At 31.1% G+C, this 22,783-nt stretch overlaps 2 protein-coding genes across 2 annotated transcripts; one reads left to right on the forward strand and one right to left on the reverse strand.

Annotated features, from left to right (window-relative positions):
• Nucleotides 1–834: 834 nt before the first annotated feature.
• On the reverse strand, nucleotides 835–8,473 carry LOC115711922 (cleavage and polyadenylation specificity factor subunit 3-II). The gene is made up of 13 exons (XM_030640117.2): nucleotides 8,321–8,473; nucleotides 8,023–8,221; nucleotides 7,843–7,915; nucleotides 7,245–7,362; nucleotides 6,533–6,606; nucleotides 5,936–6,072; nucleotides 5,220–5,283; nucleotides 4,520–4,585; nucleotides 3,608–3,677; nucleotides 2,869–2,973; nucleotides 2,538–2,679; nucleotides 2,230–2,326; nucleotides 835–1,764 (listed from the first exon to the last, which is right to left on the reverse strand). Exons 1-13 carry the CDS (start codon nucleotides 8,343–8,345, stop codon nucleotides 1,009–1,011), a joined length of 1,926 nt encoding a protein of 641 aa, XP_030495977.2. The 5' UTR covers nucleotides 8,346–8,473; the 3' UTR covers nucleotides 835–1,008.
• Nucleotides 8,474–14,172: 5,699 nt separating this feature from the next.
• LOC115714837 (putative wall-associated receptor kinase-like 16) lies at nucleotides 14,173–18,117 on the forward strand. Its single transcript, XM_030643598.2, has 3 exons — nucleotides 14,173–15,158; nucleotides 16,608–16,736; nucleotides 16,828–18,117. The coding sequence occupies exons 1-3, from the start codon at nucleotides 14,282–14,284 to the stop codon at nucleotides 18,045–18,047; spliced, it is 2,226 nt and encodes a 741-aa protein (XP_030499458.2). The 5' UTR covers nucleotides 14,173–14,281; the 3' UTR covers nucleotides 18,048–18,117.
• The last annotated feature ends 4,666 nt before the right edge of the window (nucleotides 18,118–22,783 follow it).

Consider the following 22,783-nt stretch of genomic DNA (forward strand, 5'->3'; position numbering starts at 1 on the left):
GAATACAATAATTAAAAGTGATTTGTGTTTTAAAAATTTTAAAAACTATTTTTTGTTACCAAACATGCTATTAATTTGTACACTATTTACACAATAATATAAGAGAAAGAGTAAACTACATTACTTGTATAGTTACATTTTATTATATTCATTAATTTAAGTGTGTTAAAATTATTATTAATACTGTAATAATATAAGGAAAAGAATAATAATACGTGCACTTAAAATATAAATTGAAACATTATATGTAACTATTTTTTAATGTATCACATTTGTGTACTGTAAATTGTCACCCACTATCTTAAAGAGAGTATTCATATTAGACACATATATAAACAAATTATTTATTAAAACAAAAAGTGTAAAACTTATTATTGAAATAGACTAATAATAATATAATATTTTAAAATGTCTCTTACCATTTCTTATTTTAAAAGTATACCACATTACTAGTGTAATATTTTGAATGCAGATATTATTATTGACGAGAGAATTACTATAATTCTCCATCCTCCATTTTATGTAAAGCTAACAAATCTAAAGCTAACAAATCTAATCTGTAAATAATGTAGCTTGCATAATTGTCAAATTCAACACACAATCTTCATATAAACAATTATGAATATGATTAATTTAGAAATTAAAGATGTATGTTAGAGCAAGGATTAATTTAGTGTGCTAGAACATAGTAAACGAAAAGATGTGAAAAGAGATTGGAGTAAATCACTCCATGCACTAGGCCTCCCGAATCACACAAGAATTTCTACTATAAATTTGATCAATTTTTTTAATCTATTTTCTTTTTTTTTTATCCTTTGTAGTTGTATGTAGTTGTAAATCAATGGTCTTAATAATTTAATGATCAAAAATCATACAAATTTAACTTACACCATATATGCAAAAAGATATGGGGATTAAATTGATCACTATTGATTGTTGCCAGTTGCTAGATTAAAATAATTTATCTTTGTTCATAAGCTTGCTCATAAAGACAGAACAAAGAGTTCCTCAATTATTAGATGCATCTTGTTGCCCCGGATTCAAGTTGAAATTTTTCATGGTTGAAATGATCTTCCATGCAATCTTTTCATCTTCCACTGACCAAGTACAGCAACAAAATACCGATTCGGATTTATTTTGAGAATCATCTGTTATCCTGTGAGAGCAACTATCTTTCAAACAAATGGACAGATGAAATGACTCTACTTGAATATGCTCTTCAAAATCTTGGACAATAATCCCAGCAGAAATCTCATCAGACAGTCTTGCAGAAAACAAACGAAGCCAAAAGCCTGTGCTAGACCGCTCTGAGCTCTCTATGTTGCCGATATGGACAGGAAAACAACAAGAATGTTCAACTTTGTGCTCATTTTCTCCCAACATGAGCAAAAGCTCGTCTTGTTGCATGACCTTCGGTTTTTGGCTTTTCTCCAAAACCAATATCCCGTCGGATACCCTTTCGTCAGTTACTTGCAAACCATTGCCTGAGCTGCTTTTCAAAAACTTGAAATTTGGATTCAAGCAACTCCGAGCAAATGCATCAGAGGCTACTGCTTTCACATACTGCGTTGATGGAATCGATACTGTCTCGTTATTTGCAGGGTCATAACAATGAATGCCTAGTTCAGATTGAATTCTTCCTTTTAAAGTAGCCATCTTAGGCTTCTCACCATGAACAAGTATTACATGCTTAGGGGAGAGAAATTTGATAAGATCCATGATACCTTTGGCATCTGTGTGAGGACTGAAAGACAATTGATGAATCTAGCAACATAAAGAAGAAGAAGAAGAAAAATTATTGAGACAGTATTAAACAAAAGACAATTAAATAATATCTTTGGATATTAGAAAGCTAATGATTCTTTGGCTCCTTACAAAGGGAGTGAAACAAACCATTGAATAGGGACAGTTGCCAAGTTTTCTGAAACTGAGACACAGAAAATGTTTGGAGGGAGGATCACTTTCTTTTAGGTGCATTTACATTTTCATATATATAACAAAAACATATTTTCTTCATACGTGTCATGTCTTTTACTAAATAAATCTTGTATACCATACTTCAAAATAAATATAAATTTTTCATAAAATTAGTTTTTCTTTCATCCCTATTCACCAAACATAAAAATATGTTACAATCGTTCACATTTTTCTATCATAACTTTCATTCAGTGAAAACAAACACAACTTGTAGTAAAATATATGTAGCAGGTAAAAGAGATGGGAATAAACCTGGCATCGCACATCGACAGAAGTGTCCTTGTCCAGATCAATTTTGGAAGGTTTACCTGACATCAATTTATGTCCTATGGTTCCAGCAACACAATACCTACAAAGATACACATCAATAGGATTAGTTATGCAAGGAAAATCATAACATGCAACGAAATTTAAGTATGTTTATTTGTTTGTAGATGCATACAACATAATAAAAATAGTTGATATGGTAAAACATGAGCAGAAAATTACAGTAACATAGATTGGAACTCTTTTGGTTAACAATTTGAGGTTTATTGTAAGAAGACAAAAAAGTTAGCTACCCAGGCAGTGTAATTAGATTCTTTTCTGAAGGAGCCCAATGTTTAAAGACCTCGAGTGAAAAACCACCACTTATCATTCCTGGTGTGGCAAAGAGAACACAGGGTCCAGGCGCATCTATCATTGACCGTTCAAAATCTTTAACTGCATCATCAAAACCAAATGACAAATCAGTGATGAATGAGGTTCTCAAAAGATTAGGCATTGGGCAAAAATACTCTTTTATGTCACTTTGCTCTCATTACCATATCTGAAAAGTACTAATTAAACTCATTTATATCACCAAAAGCATACTGTATTTCCAGTAAGTATAAGAGAAAAGGAATGACAAACCATGTTTGAAATCAAATGCATTGTGGGTTGAATATGTCTCCTTGATTCTCTGGCTGGTCCAACTGATAAGCATTTTATAGTACATATTGGCTTGAATAGTTAAACCTGAAAAGGCATATGTAAAAATCCTAGTTCCACAGAAATTTGAAACACCAATACACATTGAAAAAATTAGGAATTGATAAACCATTTGAAACAGTCATTCCAAAAATTTCCAAGATAAAATGATTTTATAATACAAGTACTCCTTAGGAAAATGCAAAGCATAAATTAAATGAGTTTCTGTGTCAGCAGTGGTCATTCTGCAATTTGGTTTGTAAAGTTTTTGCCTCCTTATTATACTTTTATCATTGGAAAATGGTGCATTTAAGTGTATATGATGAGCAAAATATGCATATTTTCATGGAGTTTGCCTCAATAATTGAGCTGTGTGTGTGCGATTCACAATATGTGCATAAGAATATAAGTACTTTTTAAGTTATTGAATTTGCAAAGAGTTATGATCATCGACAGGGTGCCACAATATACTTCAAAGTTCAAATCGCACCATGCATCAAAAAAAAAAAAAAGAAAGACAAAAAAGCCCAAAGGCGAGGTCAGAAGGTATATACCAAATATGGTTTTTTAGAACCTGGTAAAAGGTATCAGGGACTGGAGAAATATCAGTTTGAAAGCACATTAAGTACGCTACGTATATTGATCGAACAGTTAACAGTAGTACAGAAGAACTGGAACACACCTGCCGAGAAGTAAATAGGAACCTTTAGATTCATTCGCTCCCAGTAATCTTCTAACAGGATACAAAGTTCCTGCTTGATGATAGCACTGTCAAACACATGACAAAGATCTTCCAGTAACAGAAAATACGACATTCAAATTTTAATAAAATAACAAGTAATGCAGAATAAAGAAAATGCTACATGGATTCCAAATTGCCATGCATGCACTGCTTGGTTAAGTGAATTTAAGACTTTCTAAAGCAGCCTAGAGCTTATACGAAGAAAATGGTGAACAAATTGATGTAATTTCGCAAAATGGTTACAGAAAACAAGCAAATGCAACAGTTACGAAATGGTCACTAGACCCTTGAGGAGATAACCAATGCTAGCAATATATGTAGAGAATCATTAGAATAGATTAGGGAGCTGAGAACTGAAGTGGGCTGAGGTTAGTTCCAACTGAACTGCTGTTTGATCTTTAGTAAGTCAGAAGATTTATGATCTACTGATATGTAACACAAAGTATATCTGCTAGAATTTCAGAAGAAAATAAGGCACTGAATAGAATATCCAATGAGTCCAAACTTTGCTTTCATCTCCCAACAAATATGCATATTAAAAATACTTTGTTTGTCTGTTTGATAATTAGAAAACTAAGATGCTTAAAGAGATTTGAAATGAAATATATCAAGGATACTATCAGTATCTAGGAAGAAACAAATCTGAACAAGAACCTCAAACAAAACTTGAGCTCCCAAAGTCAGATCAATAAATTTGCAGACTGCAGACTACAAACTGCATAGCTCCTTACAACTTCTCAACAATGTTGAGCAATTGATCAAGGCTCAAAGTTTTTCATTTTCTCTTTTCATTCAAAAGAAGAAAAAAAACAAGTCTTTATGTAACAAAATGACAATCTCCGCGTAGGATACCTGAGCTCTTCCTAGAGCAAATGTGGGTATAAGCACTTTTCCTCCCCCAGAGATACACTCGTGAACCTAATAAATTTGACTGAGTAGTTAATACAGCAACATTTCAAAAAATAAAGAAAAGCTTAAAACACTAGACAAGTTTTATTTCGAGAAAATATTAAAATCAATAATGACTTAGCAAACCCCTAAACAATAGCAAACACAGGCAGATCAAGCAAACATTTTCAAAACTGTAAAGTAACATCCACTGGGTCATAGGAAAAATCTACTAAAACAAAAATGAACCAATGAAATAGAGGGATTATATAGTCCGACTTAGAAATATACATGCACAGACCATGCAACATAAAGCAGTTGACAGTGATGGGTACTCAATTATGCCCTTCAATCTAGAATTCTAATGTGAGTTTAACAGAATAAATTCCAACAGAAGACAATGAAACTCCTAAAACAAACCAGCTACTGCCTCAATAATAAAATGATATATCTAAACACCTATATACATTTTCCTGCCAGTGGTGCCACCAGTTGCAGAAGATAGAACTCGCAGGTTATGTAAATCATACATTAACGCTTACATATTATGAAGTACAGAAGTTGCATGGTTAAAACATAATTTAACGGTCATGGTCACAATCATTTATGTGTGAATTAAGCAAATATGTGAGAATATCAAATGGAGTGTTTGTTATTTACATACCGCTTTAAGAAATTCCCTCTCTCGACTGTATTTTGAGTCACGTATAGTTGTTGCATATGTAGACCTGCAAAAGGATACTTTAGTAGAAGAAAGAGAAACCCAAATTGCCAAACACATTAATTTATGTCCATGATAAAAGCATTTGAGATAAAAGCACATAAGTCCTTGTGCTAGATTAATTTATGAAAGTAAGGATATAACAAAAAGTGAAAGTGAAGGTGGCCTCAAGCCAACTAATTTCAAAAGGATATTTGATCAGCTTAAATAATGTAAGAAGGTGTGTTATTTTATATGTCTACACTTAGGATCCAAGTGATTGAGCCAAAACAATTAAGTTAATAAAAATTAATAAATTGATATATGCCAAAACCATAAGACACAAAGGATAAAACCATAATAAATCATCACCAAGCCACAAGAGAGTAAGCATATGCACGGTTGAAATTTTTTATTCTTAATAGCCATTATTATAAGTTGGTTCTCTAAGCTAATAAGAAAATAAATTGAGAACAAAAGCATATAAATCTTATATTGCCATCACCACAACAAAATACAAGAAGCTCAAGTAACATACAAGTCAATCAAAACAGAAAGGTAGACAAGATATACATGCACAGACAGAAATGCATTTATAAATCTTAGGCCATACAGTTTCCTAAAAGGCTAGCTGAAAAACAGTAAGCATGCGTACAAAATCACATGTATACATTCCATACTCTGATATAACAAGGTCCAAATGAAGTCGATCAATTTGAGCAGCTCCAAGATGTCTATCTGGTGTCATATTATAGTCTCCTGTGTACAGTATAGCACTATCTCCTACCTTTGCATAGAACATTGCAGCTCCAAGAACCTTCAGATATTAAACAATTAAGACTCAAGGAACTTCAGTTATGAAATTTCCCTACAATAACAAATTAATAGCTGTTTTTTAGAGCATAAACAGAACTGCTGATTACGAGTTTGTTATAAACTAATAATACAAAATCAAATTTCCTCTTATCATGAAATATGGTTATGTGGATAGACCCACCAACTGTAAGAGAATGGTCTAAGTAAAATCATGAATGGCCAGAGATGAACTTCCTACTTTAATATCTCTGTACTTGATACAGAAATTTTCCAAATATGCAATGGTGCCAATTTCAGGCATGAAGCATGTTTTTTTAGATAAAACTTTCAGGATTTTCACCAAACTCATTAAGTTATTTATATAATTTATGAGAAATTTCTAGTTGAGGGTTTACTAAAAGTGAGAAAGTCCCAGTATCACAATGAATATTTGTGAGCAGTCATAAGTTAAGAGAGCGTACATGTCCTGCGTAATATGCACGTATTTGAAGATCTTTATCAACCTGAATTGTCTGCTTTAGATCAACAGCTATAACTGCAAAGGAGCAAAACAAGGGAGAAGATTATAAAAAAAGCTCCATATGGCAGAGCATTTCGTGTCCCAAATAAGAGATTACCATCCAATGTCTTTCCAAGACACATATTCAGTAACTAAACAATTATCATGCTAAAACAAATGTTCTAACTATGTAACTTTTACCTTTCAAATTTGTGTCTGATAAATGCAAGTTATGCAACTACTCTTGTAATTCCAACAGATAGAGACAGAAGCAGATACAAAAACACTAATGGAGGAAATAATATGATAAAGAAGTGAAGGAGACGATGGAATTATGAGTAATCACAAACCTATCTCAATGAGACTTGACTCTAATAACATACATTTTTCAAAACAGCCAAGAAATAACCAAGTAGTACTAAGATCACAAAGCCTGTTGGCACATTAAACAGCAAACACAGATGATTGTAATTGTTCACCAAACAAAGCAAAGATGTGAATCTCCATCCCCAAAGTTAGTAATCCAGAGTGGGAAGATAATAAAGCAAGGAAAAAAGAAACCACAATGGGATAATCACATTTATTAAATATATATAATCTTAAAAAGCCTTTATCTGAGTTGATCTAAAAAAATGACAATTTAACTAAATAAAAGTACAAGGAACATTCTGTACCTTTCTTCATACATTCCGCTATATGATCAGAGGTAAATTGTTCCTCCTCACCTCTCCTCTCAACCATTACTTTTCGATAATCCTCCAACATGAGTGGAGACAATGCCTTTGTTGGATACTGAATCAATAAAACTATAGTTCTTAATTCCAGTCAAATATTACCAATAAGAACGAATACGCGAAAAAAAAAGGCTAATTAGGATTTTTGTCTCCCGAACTTTTCAAGCTGTTAAAAATTGTCCCGAATTATTGAAATTGTTAGATTTAAAGACTTCTGTATAATTTCATTCAATTTTGCTAATGTGGCGATTGTCCATATGCTAAATCATGCCCCCGAACTTTAATACCTACTAAATCATGCCCCTCAACTTTAACATTGTACCGAATTGTGCCTCCTAAATTTTTACTACGTCAGACTTTTGTTTAGTAAAATTAGACAAAAGTAATTAATTCCAACAATCTCAATAGTTCGGTTCAGGAGAATTTTTAACGACATGAAAAATTCAAAAGACATAATTTGGTATATGTCAAAGTTTAGCGGCAAAAATCCAAATTAGCCCAAAAAAAAAATGAGTGAAACATTTCATCAAACACTTACCGTCATGTAAATAGGTCCACGATACCCACAAACTTCAGTGAAGTAAGGAAGAGCGCCAACGTGATCCAAATGACTACCAAAACCCAAAAAACAACAAAAAATCATCATAATCCCAATACGTTTATGCTAAACTTGGAATTGGAAATTGGGGAAAGAAGAAAGCTAAGTTTTTTATCTTACAAATGAGTGATGATGATGCAATCAATGGCGTGGTCGAAGGCGGAGCCGGAGGAGCGCCCTTGATCATAGTTTGGGATGCGAGAGAAATCGGGGTATCGGCGATGATCGAGATAGCCCATGTGCATACCACAATCGAACATGATTCGTTTTCCATTGATGGAGACCACAACACAGCTCTTCCCCACCTCTTGTCCTGCGCCTGAAACCAGAGTGTTGAAGGATTATGATGAGTTCGTAACCAAACTAAAATCTCCATAACTGTAGATGATACAGAAGTTATCGGTGGAACTTTCCTTACCAAGGATGAGACAGTCGATCGCCATGTCCAAATTTTTTTGGCGGCAAATTTGGTTTTATCAATTTGTTTTTTTAAGTTACCTCTCCAAATTTTCTTTTTTTTTTTTTTTTTTGAAAATCAGCATTTATAGATAAAAGAACCAAAAATTAGGTTATTACAAAGAATAAAGTCTGGTATAGAAGAAAGATCAATCATATCAGTAACATTGTTAGCATAAGCCCACTTAACTACATTATGGGTCGCGAAATTATAAACTTAAGGAATAGAAAAAAATTACAGTCTAACATAAAATTAGAGAAATGTTTACAATGATGCACGTACTTATCGATTCTCTAATTGGAACAGGTTTCCTTTAGAGTCTTGATAACTGTTTCAGAGTCACTATCAACTATCACAAAAGGGTGTTGAAACGAAACGGTCGTCTCCATGGCTAATAGACAGGCTGCAGCATCTCCAATAAGAGAATCATAGAAGTTAAGCATGTTTGTAGCCACCCAAAAAATTGACTCAGTGTGGTCCCTAGCCAAAGCCACAACGCACATGGATTCACACCCAACTCTCACATTACAATTGATCTTGACCCAATCATCAAGCAGAGGGGACCAAACAGGAGACTCAACAGTTTTTGATGAAGCAAATAAACAGGACACATAGTATGTGTAACACATATAGATAGAGATAGAGTCAATGCAATGTCTAATGTTACTTAAAAAATTATAGTGAACCTTGTTGTTGCGAGCCCTCCAAATCGTATCTACCACAACCGAGGCATAGAGAAATAATTTGTCAACATCAACCCCTTTTGATTTTAGATTACATAAAAATTTAACCCAATCCCAAACTCGAGCGCCAGAATCAAAAACTGGCATCACTCCCCAAGGAGAAGATCGCCAAAGGTGAAAAGTTGTAGTAGAGGAAAAGATGCTCTATTGTTTTCTCACCCTCCCCACAAAGAGGACAATAACCACCTCAATATGCATTCTCCTAACGAGGAGGGCAGAGATAGGAAGAGCATTAGAAATAATATTCAACCAAAGAACCTTGTAACGTTCCAAGACTTTAGACCTTCATAACTTGTTCCACAACTCTGTGGCGACATCACACACAGGGGCGCGGTCAAAGGCTTGAATAAGGTAGGCAAAGTTGGTAGAAAACAAACCGCTCGATTCTTTAGTCCAGACCCATTTATCCCTTCCTTAACCACAAGGCTTACCATCCTTGATGATATTAAAGATCGTTTCTTAATCGAAGAGAGTGTGTAGTTTAGAGATGTCCCACTCCCCGTTGTTAAGGAGTAAATTTACAACTTTCTTCGAACCATCAGGGGGATGATTAATAGGCTTTGGATAGAAGTTCTGGTCATGAATAACCTACAGATCATCCCAGGTATTTATTTCCTTGCCATCTGATATAAACTTGCAATCACCTTTTGTTTTAGAATATCTTAAGTTCTCACAACATTCTTCCAAAACCAAGAATCCAAGTTCTTAAAGGAACCCTCCAAGAACGGCCTACCCTTCAGGTATTTGGCACTTAACACTTTACAGCACAACGATTGTTCCTCAATAAGAAGGACCAACCCCACTTAGCCAGTAATGCCTGATTCATTTCCAAAGACTTTTGAAAGCCTAGGCCACCCCGAGATTTGGGGAGACATAGGTGATCCCAAGCCTTTAAGTAAAGACCATGGTTCCCTTGCTCACAACCCCACTAAAAGTCTTTGGCCATACCATCAATCTTAGAAGCAAGTTTCTTAAAAAGCTTCGTTGTTTGCATAGTGTAAATTGGTAAGGCGAGCCCAACCGATTTAATCAAAGTAGTACGTCCAGCTTTAGACAGAGTTTTCAGTTTCCACCCATGGAGTTTTGAAACAAGATTGTCTAAAATAAAGTTGAAATTAGCATCCTTCTGACGAGACCTAAATAACGGGAGTCTCAAGTAGTTAATGTTACCCATCGCATTATTGAACCCAAGTTCCTGCATGATGACTCTTCTCATACTCGCACTAGTGTTACTACTGAAGAAAATTGAGATTTTTAGTTTATTAATCCGTTGTCCAGACCAGTCGCAAAACTTCTCAAGACATTGCCAAAAGCCCCTAGCTTCAATTAAATTCGCTCTACCCACAAGGATCAGATCATCTGCAAAGAAAAGGTGAGAGAGTGTAGGACCATTCCTACTGAACTTGATTCCCCTAATAGCTCCAGTATCCAGGGCATTTTCAAAGATGCACGAGAGAATATCAACAGCCCATATGAAGAGGTAAGGAGACAGAGGATCCCCTACCTAATGCCGTACTCAGGGATGATGCTACTAACCTTGCAGCCATTGAGGCATACATTAAAGGAAGTTGTTGAAACACATTGACAGACCCAATTACAAAACTTATAAAGGGCCTTAAAGCTCCGGAGCACATGATCAATAAATTGCCAACTTAATTTATCATAAGCTTTAACCGAGTCAATTTTGATAGCAAACAACTCTTCATTCCATTTTTTGAGTTTATACGAGTGGATAATCTCTTAAACTAAAATATTATTATCTTGAATATTCCGTCCTGGGACAAAAGCTGCCTGAGGAGGACATATCAGTCGAGGAAGAATTGGTCTAATTCTATTAGCAATGATTTTTGAAATTACCTTGTAGACCGCCTTGCAAAATGAAATAGGTCTGAACTGGGATACTTTTTTCGAGTTAGGCACCTTAGGAATGAGAGTCACATTCGTAGTATTAAGACCCCTATGTATAGCCCCCGATTGAAAAAAAATCCACCACTGCCTAAATAGTGAAATTTTTTATATTCACTTGTTCAATTAATAGATAGTTAGGAACTTGATTTACAATATTCATATCCTCTCTAATGTTCGCAAAGAATTAATGGAATATCTTTTTCTTTATTTAATAAAAACAACAACAAAAATTACAAAAATATAATTTTACATAATTTTAAATATTTTTATAATTTTATGATTTTATTTATAGAAACTATGATATTTTGATGTATTTTTATTAGTTTTTTTGTTGAATTTTTATTTTTTTTTATTTAAATGTTATTTTTATAAAATATTGTAAAAATATATATAAAAAAAATTAAACATAAAATTATAAAAAAAAATTACAAAAAATAATACTTTATATAAATATCCTCAATAAAATATATAAATTTTTACATGAAAAATCACTTTTGCACAATTTATTACCTAAATACTCCTACACGCCTATATCTACTTTTTTACTTATAAAGTTTGTTTTATTACACAAATACCACTTAGTCATCATTCTATCCATCATCAATCAAATCCTACTCTCTTCCCTCTCTTTTTTCATTTTCTATCAATCAATCCATCATTTCACTCTCTTTTTTCTTCTTTTCTTTTTATTTTTAATTTTATTTCAGTTTTTAATTTTTAATTTTTAATTTTATTTTTAGTTTTTAATTTTTAATTTTTTTCCATAATAATTCTTCTTTTCTTTTTATTTTTAATTTTTAATTGTAAAGCTAGTTTCTTATATACTGTTGTTTAGGTCTAGGATTGACTTCTATCAATCAATCCATCATTTCACTATCTTTTTTTCTTCTTTTCTGTTTATTTTTAATTTTATTTCAGTTTTTAATTTTTAATTTTTAATTTTTAATATGTAATTTATAAAATATCATATATGTAATATATAAACACTTATAAATATATAATAGTCCATGCAATTATTGGGAGATACTGGTTCTGGGTTGGTGGATATATGTTCATCTATTCTAGGCAGTTAAATTATGTTGCTCACAACTTAGCCAATTGGGCTTTATCTACTTCAAGTTCTGGGTTGGTGGATGTTCCTCCCTAACAGGCCAATGATTGTAATCTGCGCAGTACAACATGTATTGTATTTGTTGGGCTGACAACACTCCTGCTTTTTATTATGTACCACACAATATACACTTTTGAAAAAGAGAAAGCTAAACATCCAGAACACGTTTATTGAATTTTACCGAGCTGGACCACTACGTAGTTTACATCTCTCTAGAAGTTGCAATATATTTTTGAAATATTGTTAGTTTTATTATTTGAAATTTTACACCTTCTGTATGTATTTTTTTAATATGTTTTTTATCTAGTTGTTTCCTGTCCATTTTTTAATTTTATTTTAGTTTGTATACAGTTGTTTTGTAGTTTTATTATAGTTTTGCTACTTGCATATGTTATTTCACTATAAAATTAATATGCAACTATTTGCACAAAACTTACTATGTATAACTACTATTTCTTAGTCCCCATCAAATTAAATTCTAGCATAATATATAAACTATCATAAAACGATAATGCAACTACAAGGCAACTATTTGCACTTGCATACAGTTGTTTTGTAGTTTTATTATAGTTTTGCTACTTGCATATGTTATTTCACTATAAAATTAATATGCAACTATTTGCACAAAACTTACTATGTATAACTACTATTTCTTAGTCCCCATCAAATTAAATTCTTGCATAATATATAAACTATCATAAAACGATAATGCAACTATAAGGCAACTATTTACACTTGCATACAGTTGTTTTGTAGTTTTATTATAGTTTTGCTACTTGCATATATTATTTCACTATAAAATTAATATGCAACTATTTGCACAAAACTTACTATGTATAACTACTATTTCTTAGTCCCCATCAAATTAAATTCTTGCATAATATATAAACTATCATAAAACGATAATGCAACTATAAGGCAACCAAAACAAAAAATAAATCAAAATGTAACTGTATATAACGTAGATGTATTATTCATGAGTTTTTTTAAAAATTTTCACATCATACATTGTTTTGAATTTGGTGGGAGGTCCGGATTCATTTATTCTGGATCTACATTTCATGAATGCGGATTTCGATATTAGGGGGAGTTGTTTTGATCGAATAAAACGGAAAATAAATGTGTCATTTCGGTTTCTTCACGCTTTTTCGATTTTTTTTCGTCATTTTCAGTTTAGATCATTGCAGGTATTCTTTTCCAGTTGATTTTGCCAGAATTAATAGTTGTATTTTTCTCGTTTTGGTTTCATTTTGGTTGTTTTGCGGTTTTGAAACGAGCGCGTATTTTCATCTTCATGGTTCGCTTCCGTACAAATTTGAAGGCTTAGTGCATGTGGTATTTTTGTAAATATTTGTATATAGACTGTATAAATGTTTAATGGGCCGGCCCAAAGTATTTTTGTAATTTTTTTTTCTTTTTTGTATTTTTTTATTTTTGTCCCTAAAATATAAGTATATTCCCTCTTTAAAAAAAAGACATAAATATATAAGTATATTCCCTGTTAATTAAGAAAAAATCAATAGTTTCTACAAGAAAACAATATTGACTACATCAAACACTCTAGTACATAATTAACTATATATAATTTTATTTATGTTGTTGGAAACTATATATGAATTTATTAATAATAAAGTATACTTTATGACCCGACCCAATCAATACAATAAATATCATAAACCGGCCGCCTAATTACTTTGACTACTGACCATTTATCCATGTCCCAATTCTTACCTAATATAGTCATATGAATAGAAAAGATTATGAATTTTTTACTTTTTATACTTTAAAATAATTTTCTCAGAAAATCTACATAAAAATTCTATAGTAATTAACAAAATAATTTAAATGGCAACTAAAATCTACGTAATAATTCACATGAAACTACTAAAATAATCCAAACTATAAATTTAAAAAAAAAAATTAAAAAAATAATATATAAAATAATTTCTCAAAAAAATATTATTATTAAATATTAATAGTGCTTAATACTTTTTATAGATAACACTAATTAATTAGTGATATATAGAATTCGATACTTAATTATACCAATAATAATAATTGACAATTCTCTAATGTAAATATATTCTAGTCATAATAATATATTCAAGTCATATCAATATAAATATTTGTATAAACAAAACACAGAACAACATAACAACAATGGAGGATTCTACTATTACTAAGCACTCCTCCTTATTACAATCACTAGCTTTATTAACAATATTCATCATCACCAAATCAACGGCTGCAGATGATCATCATCAAATAACTTTACCCGGTTGCCCAACCAGATGCGGACACGTGGACATTCCCTACCCATTTGGTCTGACACAAAACTGTTCCCTCAACAAAAACTTCCTCCTCAACTGCAATTCCTCTACTCTCATCTTCGGCAAAAACCTAACCGTAACCAACATCTCCGTACACCTCCACGAAATAACCGTGAACTGGTTCGTAGCCCGAGACTGTTACAACGGGTCGGGTCATCGGGTACGAAAAAACCGACCCACTCTCAACGCGGCGACCCTAACCGTTTCGAGCGCCAAGAACAAGTTCGTAGTCCTGGGTTGCGATTCCTACGCTTTTCTCAATGGATTCGAGAATCGAACCACGAATTACTCGATGGGATGTATGTCGATCTGCAACGACCGGCGTGACGTGGCGTATCGAGACGGGGGTTGTACGGGAATCGGGTGTTGTGAGATGGATTTGCCTAAGCGGAGACTGAGAAATCTGAGTATAAATCCTCGTAGCTTTGATGAACACAGAAGGGTTGTGGGGTTTAATCCTTGTACTTATGCTTTTGTTGTGGAGAGGAATGGGTTTGAATTTTCTGGGGAGTTTTTGGAGGATTTTTCGAAGAGGGTTTTGCCGGTTGTGGCTGATTGGAGAGTTAAGTGTCAAAACGGTTCGTTTTGTGGTTGTGAGGGAGAGAATAGTGTGGTTGAGTTTGGTGAAGGTGATGATGGGAGTGAGTACAGGTGTATGTGTAAAGAGGGTTACCAGGGTAATCCTTATCTTCCTACTGGTTGCAAAGGTACACACCATTTTTGAACCTTTGTTTTTTTTTTTTTATAGATTTAATAAGCATTTTTTTTTTTTGGGTGGGGGAAGAAGCGTTAATATGAATATATTACGAAAATAATTAGAGGAAATTTAAGTAATACACTTTTTCTTGAAAAAAAAAAAGTAAATATACTAAAAAAAAAGTAACATCTGAATTGAATTGATTAAATAATCTCTTTCTAGTTGTTCGGGAACAATTAGAAAAGAGAAATGCTAAAGGGCACCAGTGGTGCCTAGCACCTTCTGTCAATATCGCTATTAGTACAACTAAGTATCGGGTTCCATATAATTTAATATAATAGTTTTTAAGGAGTATCGCTAGCCAATCGCAACGCGACATGTCGCAAATGTGCTAAGCACCACTGGTGCCTAATAGCAATGCTCATTAGAAAATTCTCTAAAAGAAGTAGAGGGTTTTAATGTTGTTTTCAAATTGTCGTAAAATTAAAAATTCACTTGGCTAAATTGTGAATAACGAAATTAAAAGATCTAAAAATCTTAAAAAAATATAGTTTGATAGTTATTAGAGCACTCTCATTAACTCCTCTACTTTATTTTTAAAGTACATTAACGAATTTCACTTTCCGTAATTTATATAAAATTTTTACATTATATCATATATCATACTTCAATTTTATACATTACAAAAATGTTATTTTTTTTTTTCAAATTTTAATATATTTTATTTATTTTAATATATAATATTAATATATTCATATATCCTCTTATAAAAAGAATTATTCAAACATAAAACAACGATTAAAATATGATTACACCAATGAATAGTATAGTAAATTTTAAAAAAACTTTAAAATAAAAATTGAATTTAAACAGCATTTAATGTAGTGTGTTTTTAGTTCGGTTATTTAAACATTGCAAAATTTATCTATTGTACAACATCTGATTTGAGTGGTAAAATAAATCTCACAAATTACTCATATACTAGCAATATGAGACAACTACACACAAGTTCTTTTAAGTGTAATATAAATCTCACAAATTACATAATTTTAACTCATTAGTATTTATTTTTTTTTTTGTTTTTTTAGCCGGCCAAAAAGTTAAATAATAATTTTACAATATACAAATATATGTATCTTTAAGAAAATGTCAACCAAAAATAAATGCCATAGTTTAGAAAGATTCTACTACTTTATTTCTATGCATCGTTTTAGAAGTGTGAATGAGTTAAGTTTGCATAGTGATCTCTAGTTGTTTGGGCTAATCTTTGTTTGATTGTATTGACTGTTGTTTTTTTTGTTAAATGAAACTCCTTTTATTTCAAAAAAAAAAAAGAGAGGAAAAAAAAACTAAAGGGGTATTTAGGTGAAATTATTTTGAATTACTTAAAACTTTTTGAAATATTTCTTCTTTTCAACAATATTATGTTATATTAATTTTGTTTGAAATGATTTTGCAGAAATAAATGAATGCCTGAGTTCAGGACCAATTAATTGTACCAAAACTCAGTACTGTGTGAATATACCAGGAAGCTATATTTGCAAGGAAAGAAGCCAAAGCCAATTCACACTCATTAAAATTTCCATTGGTATGTCATTAATCATAATTAAATAAATTAACATACATATAATTATTAGATCAATTACTAAATGATTTTATTACTTTTATGATCTATATAGGTGTAGCAATTGGATTTATTGCCTTGTTTATAAGCACTTCTTGGCTCTACTTAGTTTTAAAACAAAGAAAGCTAATGCAACTCAAAGAGAAGTTTTTCAAACAAAATGGTGGTTTAATTCTAAAGCAGAAACTCTCTACACTAGAAAATAACTCATCATCATCATCTTCAGCTAAAATCTTCACAGAAGAAGAGTTAATCAAAGCTACAAATAATTATGATGATAGCACAATCATTGGTAGAGGTGGTTTTGGTACTGTCTATAAAGGGTTTTTACCAGATAATAAAATAGTAGCTATAAAAAAGTCAAAGATTGTTGACCAAAACCAAACAGAACAATTTATCAATGAAGTTGTTGTTTTATCCCAAATCAACCACAAAAATGTTGTCAAATTGTTGGGTTGTTGTTTAGAGACACAAGTTCCTTTACTTGTCTATGAATTTGTTCCTAATGGGACTCTCTCTGAACACATACATAATAGAGAAAAATACACTAAGTTGAGTTGGGAAACTCGTCTGGGAATAGTAGCCGAAACAGCTGAAGCTTTAGCTTATCTTCACTCGGCGGCCTCAACACCGATTATTCATAGAGATGTGAAGCCTTCAAACATACTTCTAGACAATTTCACTGCGAAAGTGTCTGATTTTGGAGCCTCCAAGTTGGTTCCTCAAGACCAATTGGAATTGGCTACTATGGTTCAGGGTACTCTAGGATACTTAGATCCAGAGTACCTGCACACCAACCAGTTAACTGAAAAGAGTGATGTTTATAGTTTTGGAGTTGTTCTGGTTGAGTTATTAACTGCGAAAAAAGCAATCTCTTTCGATAGGGTTGAAGAGGAGAGGAGTTTGGCCATGCATTTCTTGCTTTCTTTGAAAAAAGATAGATTGTTTGAAATAATTGAGGTTGAGGGTAATATTGGAATTGATTATAAAGAGCAAGTTTTGGAAGTGGCTATGATTGCTAAGAGGTGCTTGAGTGTTAATGGTGAAGATAGGCCTTCAATGAAAGAAGTTGCAGTTAAATTGGAAGGACTAAGAAAAATGGAAAAACATCCTTGGGTTAATGAGGGTGGTCAATTGATTAATGGTAATTTGGAATATGAGACTGAATATTTGCTTGCTCATGATCAAGACAATGGGAATGAAGATACCAATAATAATAATTCTACTTATGATAGTATTAGAGATCATCTATCACTGGATTTTAGTGGAAGATGATTATAAAGAGGGAACATATGTATATATATAAGAGATTTTTACATAAAGTATCTAATTTGTTTTTTTTTTTCTTTTCGTTTTTACGAATTTTCTTTTTAGGATTTTGTATTTTTACATGATTTTTATTTGTTTTTTTTTTTTTCATAAAACAACCTTATTTTCATATAAAAATAAGGGTTTTTTTATTTTTTATTTTTACAGTATTTTTTTTTTTATATTTTTACGAAAATTAACATAACAATCATTATAGTAACTAACGGAACAACTTAAATTGCAATCAAAATCACATAATAACCTACATAGAAACAATCGGAGCAATTCAAATCGTAAATTTGAAAAAAAAAATTAAAAACTGGTATATGTGATAATTTTCTTAAAAATAATTGTCTGTATTTTTGTAAAATAAAAAGATAAATTTTTATAAATATTAAAAAAAATGTAAATACATACTTTTGTAAACTTTTTGTTATTGTTAAGTATTAATGAAAATATCTATAGTTTGGGGTTTTGTTTCGGATTTTACCAAAAGAAAAATTTAAGAGGGAAGTATTAATAATAAGAAATAGTTTATAGGAAAATATTTTTCAGAAATTTTTTATACGATATTATTTTTTAAATTATATATTTTTATATATATGTGAAATTATTCTAAACTTTATAAAATTATATTATCCTCAAGTTTTAATTTTTTAGAAAAATAAAAAAATAGATTTTATTTTTAATTCAATCCGAAAATAAAATTATTTGGATTATTTTTCCTTGTTAAAATTTGGTAATGCCTTTGTTGATGAATAATGATTAGTAGAAAGGGACATATAAATAGTAAAGAGAAAATATAGTCAAATAGAAGAAGAAAAAAAGTTGTCAAAAAAGCCTTGTATATTAGCTATTTATGGTAAGAACTAATATAGGTAAAGACTCAAGGTTCAATATTTCATGTTTCAACATAGGAAGAAAAAAAAAGGCAAATTCCAAATAATTTGCTTAGAGAAAAAGCATTACTAAAAATATTCACAATATGAAAAATTCTATATGTCCCCTTCACTCACATCTTTCTTTCTTTTGGGTATGAACCAAAAAAGCCTAGATTTTTGCTCTTGGAAAAACCTAACTTTAAATTCTTCAACTTTAAGTTATTGTAATGACTCATTTTTTAATTAATATGTAATTTTTTTCCCTTGTAAAAAGCTTATACTATTACCACCCTCTTTCAAAATAGGTACCACTATTTTGGAGTAGATAACTTGTCAATTTAAAAATTATTATAATCAATTAACTCAACCAATTTCAATCCAATCTAATAAATGATATAATAAATCCAATCCGGATCTATATAAATGTTTATTATATAAAATGAACATACTTCTGTGGCATATGAGACCCACTTCAATAGGATCAATATTAGCTAGTTGGCAATAGTCTTTCTACACCCTCAAACAATTGAAAAAATTCCTTGAATATTCTAAGTTAGGATATTGTTATTGGGTATTAGTGGTGGTTAGTATTTTTTAAAAATAGTGTTTTATGATTAATTAGCGATATTTCTTAAAATAAATTATATTAAATTATATAAAATTTGATACTTAATTGCACTAATAGCATTATGAGTTTGAAGGTATATCGCTAACATCAAAACGGTCATACCGATTGTGGGTAAAAACCCACTTAACCATATTATGAGCTACAAAATTACAAGATCGAATTATATTAAAAAAAATATAATACAAGAAGAAGTACTTAAACAGTAACTTGAGTAGTTTGCAATTTTCCATCTGGGCTCGAGCAATTCCTTTCAGCATTTTTAATCATAAAAAAATCAATCCTGGTAAGAGTTGGAAAGATAGACCTAGAAGCACAACTCTTTAACAAGCCCAAGCCCAAAGTGACATGTGGGCTCTTAACAAATGGCCCAATCTTTATTCTCTAAAAAATGTTGTTTTTCAAACTTCATTTTATACCAAAATAGTCACTATTATCACTAAACATACACACCTACCAAATGTAATTAAAGGTATGATATGCATAGAACATAAACTACAACTAATATGTCTCTGTATAAAACCCCATATTTTTTTCAAAAAAAATTATAAATTGAATTGACTAAAAAGGGACCCCTCCTACCCCTAAATTATCCTTTTAACAAACCCCACCATTTTTGTCCCTATCAAGGTTTGGACTTGGAGTCCCATATGTTTAAATTGATGTGTCCGTACAGTAGTGATAAATAGTGAAAAACACCCAAAATTTGGGATGAACTCAATGGGTAAACCATCATTTCTTGTCTCAGCTTAGGCCTACATACATAATCCCTAATATTACAAAAAAATACACATGAAAAACTCATTTTATCTCCATTTATTTATTTATATGTTTGTTTGTTTTTTTCTAAGTATTTATTTAGTGAAAGTGCTTCAAAAATCATATTATTATATCCCACTAGGTGTACTATAAAAAAAGTCTTATCATTTCCCAAAAAAGTGTTAAAATTTGGGAGTAATTTATTCATTTTATATATATATATAGTATTTTATTATTTGAAAGAATTTCATAAGATCAAATGGAATGAGGACATTTGTGAATTTTGAAATAGATAAAAGACAATAACATTAGTAAGGTATAATTAAACTAGACCCATACCCCAAGTTAGACCTGGGGAGACACTGGACTCGAAACATGCCCCATACCCAAACTCAAACCCGGACGGTTGGGTCCAAGTTTGGAGCCGAGTTCGAGTTTGGGTATGGGTTCGAGGTCTGGATCAAAATTCGAGTTTGGGTCCAGATCCGAGGTCGGGGTTGGGATTTGGAGTTTGGGTCCAGATCCGAGGTCGGGGTCGGGGTCCGTGGTCTGGGTCCAAATTCGAGTTCAGGATCGAGGTCAAGGTCGGAGTTCAAGTCTAGGTCTACGTCGCGATCCAGGTCTATGTATGGGTGTGAATCTGAAGTCTGGGGCTGGCATCAGGGTTGACCCGAGACCTTTTATAAACATTATAATACAATAAACTAATACGTGTTATTTATTGGGCTCGTTTGGAACGCCGTATTAGGTCGTATTGTATTGTATTGTATTATATTGAATTGTATTTTATGCAATATTTTTATGTAAAACTATATGTGATATTAACTTTTATGGACACCTAAATATATAATATTTTAGTATAAATTAAAGTTTAACATAGTATTATACAAAAATATGATATATAATCCAATTCAATATAATACAATACAATACGACCTAGTACGGCGTTCCAAACGAATCCATTATGTATTAAGTAATACAACTCACATTGTATTAAAATTTATAGTCGTAATAATTAATACAATACAATATCGTATTTAATCATAATATTATTTACTATTAAATACAATATGATTCTTATATAGTCTGAATATTTTAAATATATTGTGTATCAATGTGTTAAACTCTAAGTTCAACTATGCCTTTCACAATTCAAAATTGTCAATAAAAACTCTTAACTAAAATAATAAATATATTTTGTTTTGATAATGATATTGAATTTGATGAGGTCCAACACAACTCTACAACCAATATCTAGCTTTGTTTTGAAAATGATATTTGAAATTATTAAGATTCTGAATCTAAAAACTTTTTAACTTTAATGAGATTCACTTTCTTAACAATCTTTATAAATAATAAATTAATAAAACAAAATAAAGATACTTATTAGTAACTAGAGCTTGAACAATATTTAAACTTGAAGAAACAAATAACTTTTAAATAAATAAACCATTATCTTCACATTAAGCATATAAATACATACACTTTGCAAATCTTGGAAGTAACACATTAAGCAAAATAAAATTATATTCAAATAGAGTAATGATTCATGCACTTAAAATATAATACAATTTTTTACACACAAAAATATACCCCCCAAAAAAAATATCACTTTATATATAAAAATAAAATAATACTAGATGCACACTCAAATTGTACACACTAAAAATTTAACACAGTACACAATATTTTTTTTCGAAAGAACATCATTTTTAATTTTATAGTTAAAATTAATTGCACTGTAATTTAAGTGTGTCTAAATCATTATTCATAAAAATTTGGAATCTCACCCCTCATGAAATGTAGATAACTTTGTGAAGAAAAAAAAATTATAATTTAGATAAATATAACTGGTTGAAAATTGACACATTAGCATATATTTTTAGTGTGTAAATTTTAGGCTAATTAGAAATTTTGTCTCCTGAATTTTAACATGTACTAAATCATATCCCTTGAACTTTTAAGGCCGTTAAAGATGGTTAGATTTAAAGACTTTTGTCAAATTTCAATAATAAAAGTTTAACATTAATCAAAGTTTGAGAGGTATGATTTGGTAGATATAAAAGTCTAGAGAGCATAATTTAGTATGGACAATCATCGAATTAGTAAACTTGAATAAAACTAGACAAAATTCTTTAAATCCAACAATCTCAATAGTTCAATATAAATTTTTAACAGCTAAAAGAGTTCACGGAGTATTATTCAGTACAGGTCAAAATTCATGGACCACAAATCCTAAGGGAAATTTGATTTTCTATACTTAGAAAATAAAAAAAAAAATTCCCTAAACCAAAAATTTAAAACCTAAAAAAACTATACATTTTTTTTCAAAACCCCAAAAATACCCCCTCACAATATTCTCTCTCTCTCTGCATCATCTCTCTCTCCCTCTATCTCACACCTACCGTCATCAACGCCGATCACCACCCGACCCCAGT

The sequence above is a fragment of the Cannabis sativa genome, chromosome 4 (genome assembly GCF_029168945.1).
Source record: "Cannabis sativa cultivar Pink pepper isolate KNU-18-1 chromosome 4, ASM2916894v1, whole genome shotgun sequence".
Taxonomy (NCBI): Eukaryota; Viridiplantae; Streptophyta; class Magnoliopsida; order Rosales; family Cannabaceae; genus Cannabis; species Cannabis sativa.

Bases quoted from the DNA above. Each gene is read 5' to 3' on its own strand.
- LOC115711922 (XM_030640117.2), bottom strand. From the start codon at position 8,345: ATGGCGATCGACTGTCTCATCCTTG. The intron at 7,916-8,022 runs GTAAGATAAAAA...GGGTTTTGGTAG, and splicing joins TGCATCATCATCACTCATTT to TCATTTGGATCACGTTGGCG. The intron at 2,974-3,607 runs GTGTGTTCCAGT...ATGCCTTTTCAG, and splicing joins TCCTATTTACTTCTCGGCAG to GTTTAACTATTCAAGCCAAT.
- LOC115714837 (XM_030643598.2), top strand. From the start codon at position 14,282: ATGGAGGATTCTACTATTACTAAGCACTCCTCCTTATTACAATCACTA. The intron at 15,159-16,607 runs GTACACACCATT...ATGATTTTGCAG, and splicing joins TCTTCCTACTGGTTGCAAAG to AAATAAATGAATGCCTGAGT. The intron at 16,737-16,827 runs GTATGTCATTAA...TGATCTATATAG, and splicing joins ACTCATTAAAATTTCCATTG to GTGTAGCAATTGGATTTATT.